This window comes from Nerophis ophidion, linkage group LG17 (genome assembly GCF_033978795.1).
Source record: "Nerophis ophidion isolate RoL-2023_Sa linkage group LG17, RoL_Noph_v1.0, whole genome shotgun sequence".
In the NCBI taxonomy this organism is placed as follows: Eukaryota; Metazoa; Chordata; class Actinopteri; order Syngnathiformes; family Syngnathidae; genus Nerophis; species Nerophis ophidion.
Window position 1 is genome coordinate 20,016,697 of NC_084627.1, and position 12,632 is coordinate 20,029,328.

Genomic DNA, 12,632 nt, shown 5'->3' on the forward strand with positions numbered 1-12,632 from the left:
GCAAGTTGTCAACTAGAGATTAGGACACCAGTTGCCAGCTAATGACTAAGATGTTTGTCGCCAGCCAGCCAGCAATCAGCAGTTGCCAGCCAGCTAATGATTAGGGTGCTGTCACACCAAATTTCTTCTCCCTACAAAAACCTTCCCCCCCCATTTACTTCCGGGGTCATGATTAATACAGACGTTTTGTTAACGGAATATTATAAAAATATAACGCTATATTATAAAAATACAGACGTTTTGTTAAGGCAATATTATAATTTAAAAAAAAAAAACAATTTTACAAACAAGCTATGGGATGACATAAGAGGAAACGTGACCCCGGAAGATAATGCGTCATCCCATAGCTTGTGTTTGTAAATTGTTTTATTTGTTTTTTTTATAATACAGCGTTAACAAAACGTCTTTATTTTTATAATATAGCGTTATATTTTTATAATATAGCGTTATATTTTTATAATATAGCGTTATATTTTTATAATATAGCGTTATATTTTTATAATATAGCGTTATGTTTTTATAATATAGCGTTAACAAAACGTCTGTATTCATCATGACCCCGGAAGTAAATGGGGGGGAAGGTTTTTATAGGGGGGAAGAAATTTGGCATGACAGCGCCATTTGCTAGCTAACTATTAGCAGTGTTGTACTGATTTATTTAATTATCTTAGTACAGTATTGGTTTAGTTTAAAACACAGTTTTAATAGTGTCCTTCCTCCTTCTCGGATGAGTTTGGGGATCCTTGTGCTGGAAAACGTTAGACTCCATTTTTAATGCATAGCTTAGTCTGGATCATATTTGGTTGCGTGTACCTAATGAATTGCCTGAGCTGCATCTCTCGAGGCCAAAATGTGATGACTCGACACTCTCCTGGATCATCAAGGCATTCTGAATGAGAATGATGGTGGTGCAGACACGCTTGACCTCCAGAAAATGCCATCTTGACGCTGACCCTTGGTTTTGAGAACCGCTACAATAAAGATGACATGGTTTAAGGGAGGCCATAAAGTCTAGGGCTGTAGCTCAGATAGAGCACAGATCATCTCAGATCCAGAGAAGATTTGTGGCATTTCCAGCAAAGAAGATGACCGGTGTATTTTTGTCTCTCGAAGCAGGCTTCTGGTTTATAGTACCACAAGATTGTTGAAGCTGTACTGACATTTACTTACACTTGTATCATTATATAGTCACCAGTAAGCCACCAGTAAGAAGTAAAACTGCATCAGTCTTGAGAACTATCACAAGTTGCAGGTCTTCTTGTAACCATGGTAACGACACCCATTATTGCTGGCAATGTGCAGTTTAATTGCCAGCGCGTCTGTTTCGTGGATTATATATAGAACTGGATAATTAGAAGACCACACCCAGCATGTTTCACAAATTAGAAAAATAAGATCTGTATAATAACTGTCCTATTGGTAGTTGCGTATTCTCCATGTTACTTCTAAGGGTTTCTCCTCTAGGTCCCAAACATGGGTCTGAGGTAAACCTACACAGATTCTATCATGCAGTACAGTACGATACACCTCGTTGAGTCCAACCCTCATTTAGTCTAATGTGTTTGTTGAATAGGTTTATGAATTTAATGATGATTTTGTGAAACAGTACAAAAATAATACCATTCTGAGCTTTTAAAGAAAACCTTGGATGGCAGCTCATTGCAATTATTCGACTTTAATGTAGTTAAAAATGAACATGGGAAGTCCCGTCGGCCAGACTGTGGAAGCTGGCGGGCAGGATAAGGCCCACGAACGGTAGTCTGCGATTGTGTGATGGCTGTTGTGTAGCTCTTAGCTCCTAGTAGCGTATAGGCTACCTTTAACTTTTGTAAATGACATCACTAAAATACAAGAAAATAGCAACCTTGTGTGCTTATTGGAGGACATTTAGATGTTTACCAGTTGTCCAACTTTGTACAAGTAAACGCGCTGCTGGACTTGTATCGGAGCGCTTATATCAGAGATTTTAAATGTAAGCCAATATGATATGTTACCTTTACTGATATCAGATTGGGACATTCCTAATTATTAGTAAGACTGTCCTAATACAACTTTTTCACTTCCAATACGATACTAATTTTGGAACATTCAGTGTTGGCTGGCACCGATATTAAACTGAAACAATATCTGCAAGAATCATAGAACATACTTTTATTATTTTGTAGTGTGAAATGTTAGAAAATGTTTGATCAGGTGAAATTACTCAGAACAATTACAAGTATGAAAACACTAACAATATGACGGATTCATGCTTTTGAAGCGGAGTATTAATTTGTGTTTTGGCAACACCTAATGGCCACAATAATTGATAAAATTATACTCATGACAGAATATACTGGATACTCTCTGATATGCTTATGCCTGAAGATACTTTGTATCAGTAAGTAATATGCAACTATAATTATTTGATACTTTTAAACTGCAATTTTGTTCAATTAACATGAAATATTTTAAAGATTAAGTAGATTATAGGTGGGCAGGTAATTGCATTTGCCGTAACGCAATATTTTTTGTCATATTTTTTAACCGTAAGTTATGCGATTACAAAGTGATCCACTGATGTATGCGCAGAAGAGTGTCCCGACATTATAACTCACAGGCTCGCTCACCTTTGCCTACATCTGCAAACAACGCTCCCTGGTTTCACACCATTCAAACCTCACTCTCGCACTAAACTCCGAATGTGCCTCCACTGAACTTTTTTACTTCCAATACAAATATAATATTGGAGCTTTGAGTTTTGGCCAATACCGATATTAATGCGACATGATATCAGCAGGAATCATATCACACACTTGAAATATTTTGTAGAGTGGTATGTTAGAAAATGTTTGATCAAGTGAAATTACTCAGAACAATGAGTATGAAAACACTAACCTTATGACAGATGTATGCTTTTGAAGTGGAGTGTTAAAGTGTGTTTTGGTGACACATAATGGCCACAACAATTAGTTAAGTTATGCTCATGACACAGTAAATTGATTGATGCGGACCCGTTTGTTACTAAATACTTTTTAATGCCCTTTTGCCTGGGAGACTTTGTATCTGTAAGTAATGTGCAACAGCTGTATAATTATTTGATACTTGTGACAAATATCATCTTTTAGACTGCAATATTGTTCTATTAAGGACACTTATTACAAATGTATAGTTTTTGGGCTATCATGTTCTTGGCTGTTGTGTATCTACTAGCTCTGAGTAGACAATAGCCTACAATGTTTTCCTTTTTGTAAAATGCTTCTTTGAAAGGTTTGCTTATTGAAGAACATTTCGCGTTTACCCTGCTGTAGAGCTTTGCACGAGTAAACATGCTGCAGGACTCCTTGTATCGGAGCGCAGATTTAAGATGCAATCCTATATAATCTGATATTTTTGCTGATAACAGACTAATATCTGATATCAATATTGGATCTGAACACCCTTAATGATAATGATTGTACCCTTGACAAAATACTGTATATACTGTATTTTTCGGACTATAAGTCGCAGTCTAATGTGTGAAATTATTACCACATTACCGTAAAATATCAAATAATATTATTTAGCTCATTCACGTAAGAGACTAGACGTATAAGATTTCATGGGATTAGGAGTGACAGATTGTTTGGTAAACGTATAGCATGTTCTATATGTTATAGTTATTTGAATGACTCTTACCATAATATGTTACGTTAACATACCAGGCACCTTCTCAGTTGGTTATTTATATGTCATATAACGTACACTTATTCAGCCTGTTGTTCACTATTCTTTATTTATTTTTAAATTGCCTTTCAAATGTCTATTCTTGGTGTTGGATTTTAACCAAAAAATGTGACTTATATATGTTTTTTCCTTCTTTATTTTGCCTTTTTGGCAGGTGTGACTTATACTCCGGAGCGACTTATACTCCGAAAAATACGGTAGTACTAAACTCAAGTTCAAACACTAACTCTAAGACACTGTAGTTCTGTTTATTAAGTTGTCCAGAAGTTTGTAACTTGCAAAAGATGTGCAGTTAAGACAAATAAATCAAGTGCTTCCTATTCAATTTAAAGCAGATGCAATGCTAGCTTCCTTAAGGGGAAAGAAGTCCCGTAGTTCATCATATAAAAAGCATGTTTCCAATGCTCTTTTACTTCTATAGAAAGTTTCCACAGAGTGATATACTGCACATTGCTGGTCTTGACAGTAGCTGTCTTTATGATTTGTTCCTAACAGGTCTTCCCACCCCTTCCTAATGAGGCTGAGATCGCGCACACCAAAAAGCTCTTCCGACGCAAGAGGAATGACCGACGGTAATGACGCATCGAAGTTGACACGCACACACACACACACACACGCAGCCGCATACATACACACGCCTGGCTGACTGAGAGGGAAGGTTTTAATGTGGTGATGTCAGATGTCAAGCAGCCAATCCTTTTGGCCTTAACAGCTCTCCTCTGCCAAATAATGTCAACACAGGAATGCAGGCTCTGCATTTCACTACAGACAGCAAGAAATAGGAAAGAAAAAAAGAAAACGGAGACATTCAAGGTTTTTTAACGTTAATACTTCAGTCAAAGCACATTTACTGTTCTGCAATTCCGCCACACACATTCAATCCACGTCATTTCTTTATGATTTTGGCTTTACTTTGCTAAGTTTTCACGCTGCCGCTAAAGTTTGTGCTGGCACATCTGCTCTTATTGTATACACAGTGAAATCTAATTTGTGACTTCATTGAAACCAGCTTCTTGAAGAGGAGAAGGGCTGGTTCTCTCACTGCCTGCCCTGATGTCACTGGAAAATTGTTCTCTAGTTGCTAAGAGACCAGGAAAAGAGAAAATATTTGGGTTGTATTTGTGGTTAGAAAAATGAAATTTAGCTAAGTGGGCAATGGACAAACATAAAATAATTGCTGTTGTCCAGAACCATTGCGTGCATGGCGATGGATTAAAAGCAGGTTTTGCACATAGAAAAGAACACAAGTATAAATCTTTTGATGACAGAATTATTTGTTATGGTTTAAGTCCATTATCTGTGTGTGTCTGCTGTGACGCCACCGCGGGAAGCTGTTGGTTTTTTATCTTGGGTGTTTCATTTACGCACACAATAATTAGCTTAGCTCTGACCACCGTGGGCAGCAAAGAGGCTGTTGGAAAAGAACACAAATCATCTGGGCGCTTATGTCAGAACTGCCTGCATGGGATCAACTACTTCTTGGCCGTAGTAGTTGTCTGTTTTTGCCGGGAGGTGGCTCGCAACATCAAAGCATACTCGGCTAATTTATAGCCAAAGTACTCCTCGTCCCTTTACATGGTTGGAACCACCCATTTTGCATTTTTGGGAGTTATAGGAAATGAACAATCAAGCTAAGCATACAAGTACCATGCACAAACACTTGAAGAAAATATGCATGAGTGAAGGTGAAGTCAATGTAAGTCGGCCCATTTTTTTAGAGGCTACAGTGGAACCTCTGAAGTGGAAACCCCCTAAAGTCACGCAGCAAGACCTCAGCCCAGTCAGAATGTAGAGGAAGTACGTAATGACAAGTTATTGCACTATTGAGGATGCGTAGCGACAAAAGCACCTCAGTCCTGGTTGCTCAATACAATTTTGTAAGAAAATACAGAAAAGTAGCATTGATTTGTCCCTATGTAAAGGACACTTCATCATTGGGGAGTACACAATATTGTGGTTTTCTTTATTTCAAAATTGGTTCTCTTCTTTTTACTCCTGCATGACCATTGTTATCAAAAATAGAACATAAGAAGTATCTTAACAATTCAGTTGATTTGAGCTCGACAGTTAACTGCAATAGGGATAATATCGCAAAAAATAATTTTTCTCGTGTTTTTAACCCGTTAGTTATGCAAAGTGTTCCAGTGACGCATGCGCAAAAGAGTCTGGCAGAGTAACTCGCAGACTCGCTCATTGTTTTCTACTTGTGCAAACAACACTTCTTGGTTTTCCAGCCGTCACGCGTCACTTTCACACAAAGTAGCGAAACATGCCTTAACTGAACTCCAGGATTTAGAATTTTGAACACTAACACCATTGTTGACCCATTACTGTTATTGCTAGCATAAAGGTTTGAGTTGAGTTTGAGTTTATTTCGAACATGCAAGCATACAACATGATACATCTTAATTTCCAGTTTCTCTATTCAACATGTTCGAAAAGGAGTAAAAACTAGAGGTTATTTAATCCTACCCCTTTTTCTTTTACATAACAGTTGCTAAAACACTTCCTGTTCTCAATTTATTCACAATATCCTCCATAAGTAATCACAATAAAAATAAATGAATAATAATTGGTGAAGTAAGTTGTATTTCATTTGATGAGATGAGTAAGATTATTTTGAGTATGAAAGAATGGATGGATGAAATAAATTCAGAATGTTTATGAAGGTTCTTCTTCTTTGTACTTTGTAAACACTTTAAGTTTGAAGAGTTTCTTGAAGTGTATTCAATTAGAACATTGTTTGATTGCTTTGCTTAATCCATTCCATAATTTAATTCCACATACAAATATACTGAAGGTCTTAAGTGTTGTACATGCATACAAATGTTTTAAATTATATTTTTCTCTAAGATTATACTTCTCCTCTTTAGTAGTGATTTGTTTTATTTATGAGCACTTAAATCGAAATAGTATTCAAGTCAGTTTCTTAATTCTAACAAATAGGCTAAGTTTACGGAAAATGACACATTCAAATGATCTGTTGTTGGGCTGGAAAAGCAGAACAAACAAATTAAAAATACATTTCTTGGAATTAGATGTTCCTAAATCGTTTAGCCCTACTGTTGAATCGTTGAAGTCTTAAATATTTTATTTTGGCAATAGTTTAACAATCATTGCTAGACCATCAATTTTGATTATTTTCATTATGGTAAAATTGTTCTAACCATAAACAAATCAAGAGGTCGACCAGCCTTCTAGATCTGCTAATCAACTGTACAATTAAGTGGTTTGTCACCCCCTGCAAGGCCGCTGGAAAGTATCCGAGTTTCAAACACGTCTCCCCTCGTGAACTGACATTGTGTTGTGTTATGTTACACGGTGCTTTTGTAAAAACACACGCAGGTTTGTGCCTATTAAATTGGCACAAACCTGAGAACTGATTATTAATTGTACCATAAGATACACATTGTGTGCATTGTGTTCCTTAACAGTGCAGTGAGACGGTGACTTGAGCGAAGTTCTGTCTGGCTAGGAAGACAAGGGGCGGTACTACATGTGTTTCTACTTTAGAAAGCACGTCAAGCAAGGCTGAAATTAGTGATTTACTGGAATGTGCTGCTTGCTGCTCGCTGTTCCGACAGCGAGAGGAGGGGGGGTGCAAAGTATGAGTCAATATGCTCCTTTCTCGCCTTGACAAAAGCTCACTGCACTCGACATTTGTTCATGATCCATTCAGTCTTAAAAATGATGCAAACGTCTATAATGTATCGGATGTTTTCTTTTAGGTGTGGCACTGCATATTTCATCTTCTGCGGTGAAGCCAAACTCTTAAGTATGCGTTCAAGTAACACGTGAACAGCTTGTTTAATTACGGGTCATATTGGCCATGGTGTATGTGTGGGAATTATTTTAAAACTTGCATTGGTCATGTGTTGCACTTCAAACAGCAGAAGTGTACTAATGTACAGTAAACACAACAACTTTACCTTACACTTATTAGGTGTCCTCATGAGGTCACTGTTGGTTTTTTTCTGTTTAAGAGTGTATCAGTATTTGCAATGTCGACATGGTTATTTTTGTATTCCTTTTTGATGGCTTTATGCCTTTCTTTTTAAACTTAGCTTAGCTTGAGTTCAAGTTTAGCTGACATTATTATCTAATGTTTTGTTGTCGGACGTTTGGATGATGTCCGGTGGGATCCAGCATGGTAGTCTACAACTTTTCATGGTTTAGGGTTTTTTTTTTTTCCGTGTTCAAATATGTATCAGTGCTTAAGAACTTGCAATGGGCCAAAAGTGGCCAATTTTTTGGATTGTGATGAATTCATGACATTTTTTCCCCTCATAGATTCAATCTCATTCACAAAACCAGGACCAGGGTCCTCAGCAGTAGACATCTGTTGTTTGCATCTTTTGGCTTTTTATTCCAAAATTAACTCTGACAGAGGATGGATTGTCTCTGATATATATACAGAACCTTGCCCGGTGGGATACATTGTGGTAGTCTATAACCTTTCGTTGGCTTCTGGCCTTAATGCAAATGCTCAGCCAGGCTGTCTAAATCCGCCTCTCCACACTCCATTAAAGCAGCGCGTTGTGGTCCATGTGAAGCTTAGACCGAGTTATCGACTGTGCCTGCAGCACCGCACCTCTACACTCCCCTTCTCTCTACATGCCAATCAATTTGTCTGGGTCAACCAATGACCCGATGGGTCCAAGCATGAGTTCTGTATCCGAGCGCTGATCGATCGCCAATATGCATCCCATGATACATAATTCATTTCACCTTTCTTCAAGACGCTGTGGCAACCCTCACCTCCTCTAGTTCAGTGCATGTTGTTAAAGTGTCAATTATCAACCTGTAGTTTTTTCTGTCCCCTTCTACCTCCTTGCTTGCCTCTCCTAACAAAAAAATTCCCCCTCTGTCCTACAAATTGTTCCTACCCCTTAATGCACTCCTCATCTCTCCATTCTTCCATTCACCCGCACTGTGGCTCCTCTCCTGCTTCTAGAGCAGTAGATCACCGCGACCAGTTAATCGTACTTCTGCCCTCTGGCCCCAAAGGGAAGCGGCAAGTCTACACAAGGTCAGTCTCAAAATGACACTACATAAATATATATATATATTTTTTTTTTTTCCAAAGCCGAGCACTGAAAAAGGTGAACTCTGGAGGTTTGATTAAACAATATTATGGATTAGGGTAAGAAAGAAGAACGCCAATACTAGTAAATGGGAAGGTGTGTCCAAAAAATTCAGACTGGATCTGTATGTCCAGTATTTCCAGACACTTTTTTTTTAATTTTGCTTATCATTCACAAACCTACCTTATGTGAGACAAACACAGACGTCTTTCTCTTTTTTTTTGCATTCTAAATGGAAAACAAATGCTCGAATGAGACGGCTAACAATGTAGCTAATATGATTCATCCTTTCCACATATAAAGCCATTGAAAAACGATGTAAAACCTGCCAACAGTACACCATTTACATGATACCGTAAATTTCGGACTGTAAGCGGCTACTTTTTTCCTATGCTTTGAATCCTGCGGCCATCCTTATAAAATCCCGCAGCTAATTTATGGATTTTTCTTTGCTGACGGCCATAATACTACAAATAGTGTTTTTTAAAAACAAAAACAAGCAGACACTAAACAGGTGTGGGCTATGGCGCCTTTTTTTGGACGAGTTCCCTTCTGCAAGTGCTGCTGCAGTGTTGCATTGCCCTTCTGTTTAGACTGAGCTTTCAACCGGAAATAGAAGTGCCATTTCGTCTTCTAGCCATCCTAAGCTTGTCTACTCAAATGGATCCTTCCTTCATCACGCCAGGCGATGTTTCTAAGTCTTTGCTAGTCTTTTAAAAAAAAAAAAATTAGAAAACCACTTAAATTATTCCAAAACTCAGCCGCTCGTGTGCTGGTGAGGACCAGATGGAGGGCCTATATTACACCGGTTTTGAAATCACTGCATTGGCCACCAGAATCGATTTTTAAGATTCTATTACTGATTTTTAAATGCCTTAATGGTCTTGGGCCTTCTTATCTTACCGAGTTGCTTTTTATCATATTAGCCCTTGCGGTCTCTTAGGTGTTCCGGTTCAAGCCTCCTAATTATTCAAAAAGTCTGGAAAAATACCCACAGAGAGGCATCAATTCATTATTATGCCCCCCATTTGTGAAACAGCTTGCTGGAGACCCTCAGTGCTGCAGAGAATGTTACGATTTTTTTTTCTTTTTTTTTAAAAGACCCATCTTTTTAACTTTGCATTGAATTAATATTATTATTCATCTTATTGTTTTTCCTATACTTTTAAGTCTGTGTTTATCTAATATTTATTAGCTTTTATTTACCACATACCAATTCATCTTATTTAGATTTTAACTACATATTAATGTAATACGTATGCATTGTTTTTAATTATCTTCTTAGTATATTTTGATTCATTTATTTTATCCTCTTGATATATGTACAAACCCCGTTTCCATATGAGTTGGGGAAATTGTGTTAGATGTAAATATAAACAGAATACTATGATTTGCAAATCATTTTCAACCCATATTAAGTTGAATATGCTATAAAGACAACATATTTGATGTTCAAACTGATAAACTTTTTTTTTGTGCAAATAATCATTAATTTTAGAATTTGATGCCAGCAACACGTGACAAAGAAGTTGGGAAATGTGGCAATAAATACTGATCAAGTTGAGGAATGCTCATCAAACACTTATTTGGAACATCCCACAGGTGTGCAGGCTAATTGGGAAAAGGTGGGTGCCATGATGGGTAAAAAAGCAGCTTCCATGAAATGCTAAGTAATTCACAAACAAGGAAAAGGCGAAGGTCACCAATTAGTAAGCAAATTGTCGAACAGTTTTAGAACAACATTTCTCAACGAGCTACTGCAAGGAATTTAGGGATTTTACCATCTACGGTCCGTAAAATCATCAAAAAGTTCAGAAAATCTGGAGAACTCACTGCAGGTAAGCGATGATAATACGGCCCTTTGACCCCTGAGGCGGTACTGCATCAAAAACCGACATCAGTGTGTCAAGGATATCACCACATGGGCTCAGGAACACTTCATAAAACCACTGTCAGTAACTACAGTTGGTCGCTGCATCTGTAAGTGCAAGTTAAAGCTCTACTATGCAAAGCGAAAGCCATTTATCAACAACACCCAGGAACGCCGCCGGCTTTGCTGGCCCTGAGCTCATCTAAGATGGACTGATGCAAAGTGGAAAAGTGTTCTGTGGTCTGAGGAGTCCACATTTCAAATTATATTTGGAAACTGTGGACGTGGTGTCCTCCGGAACAAAGAGGAAAATAACCATCCGGATTGTTTTAGGTGCAAAGTTCAAAAGTCAGCATCTGTGATGATATGGTGGTGTATTAGTGCCCAAGGCATGGGTAACTTACACATCTGTGAAGGCACTATTAATGCTGAAAGGTCCATACAGTTTTTGGAGCAACATATGTTGTCATCCAAGCAACGTTATCATGGACGCCCCTGCTTTTTTCAGCAAGACAATGCCAAGCCACGTGTTACAACAGCGTGGCTTCGTAGTAAAAGAGTGCGGGTACTTTCCTGGCCCCCCTGCAGTCCAAACCTGTCTCCCATCGAAAATGTGTGGTGCATTATGAAGCGTAAAATACGACAGCGGATATCCCGGACTGTTGAACAACTTAAGCTGTAGATCAAGCAAGAATGGTAAAGAATTCCACTTTCAAAGCTTCAACAATTACTTTCCTCAGTTCCCAAACGTTTATTGAGTGTTGTTAAAAGAAAATTGGATGTAACACAGTGGTGAACATGCCTGTTCCCAACTACTTTAGCACGTGTTGCAGCCATGAAATTCAAAGTTAGTTATTATTTGCAAAAAAAAAAAAGTTTATGAGTTTGAACATCAGATATCTTGTCTTTGTAGTGCATTCAATTGAATATGGGTTGAAAAGGATTTGCAAATCATTGTATTCTGTTTCTATTTATATCTAACACAAATTCCTAACTATTATGGAAACAGGGTTTGTATATTTATAAAGAAAATTTATAGCATTTCCTCAGCGGGAGCCCCGCTGCACTGGGGGCTCTGATGTTCTGCGGCTGTTGTGGGCCTGGCTCATGGGTTCCTCGGCAAGAGGACTCCCTGGTTCCTCACTGTTTGCTCTGGATCAGGGTTGCTGCTGTCGTGGTCTCTGGTGCACTTGGGTCCTTAAGATATTTTTTTATCACTTGGTTCTTCCATGCTCAACCAAATATGTTTTTAGATGACTATTTTCTTGTGCATGTGTGTGTGGTAGAGATGAATAGAGGCTGGGGATGGGAGGTTGACTATTTCCACTTGCAATTATGCAAGGAGGGCGGAGGGTACAATTTTTTAATGTTTTTAAATCTAAAGTACTTTGTGCTACATTTTATATGAATGAAAAGTGATGTTCAAATAATGGTGATTGATTGAATATTACGCTATGTGCGTTACTACATTACATTTATACTTACAGCTGGGGCAGGGCGATATGGCCTTTTATTAATATTTCGATATTTTTAGACCATGTCACGATACACAATATATATCTCGATATTTTACCTTAGCCTTGAATGAACACTTGATGCATATAATCACAGCAGTATGATTCTATGTGTCTAAATTAAAACATTCTTGTTCATACTGCATTAATATATTCTCATTTTAAACTTTCATGAAATCACAACTAAGTCAACTGACCAAAACTGTATTTATTGAACAGTTATTAAGCAGTAGCACAAACATTCATGTCATTTCCACAACAGAAATTGCAAGATTGTCAGAGACATTTTAAAACAAGCTATGAGTGCACTTTTGTGCATGATGTCACCTAGATGACATATCAAAACAACACTAAATTAAAGTTCACTTTTTGTACAGAACGCCACTGCAATGGTTTAAAACAAATATAGTGCACTTTTGTGCATGATGTTACACAAGATATTTCCATAACTGCCAAACA

The 12,632-nt window shown here is 37.8% G+C and overlaps 1 protein-coding gene across 3 annotated transcripts in view; it reads left to right on the forward strand.

Moving 5' to 3' along the window:
* The window catches only part of ctif (CBP80/20-dependent translation initiation factor), a 125,381-nt gene that overhangs the window by 74,712 nt on the left and 38,037 nt on the right, over positions 1-12,632 (forward strand). For 2 of the 3 annotated variants that reach the window (XM_061876484.1, XM_061876486.1), the window contains exons 8-9: positions 4,201-4,277; positions 8,660-8,734. In XM_061876484.1, the coding sequence (XP_061732468.1) occupies positions 4,201-4,277; positions 8,660-8,734 (152 nt within the window). The remainder of the gene's footprint in view (positions 1-4,200; positions 4,278-8,659; positions 8,735-12,632) is intronic. The other variant, XM_061876485.1, reaches the window with a different exon arrangement.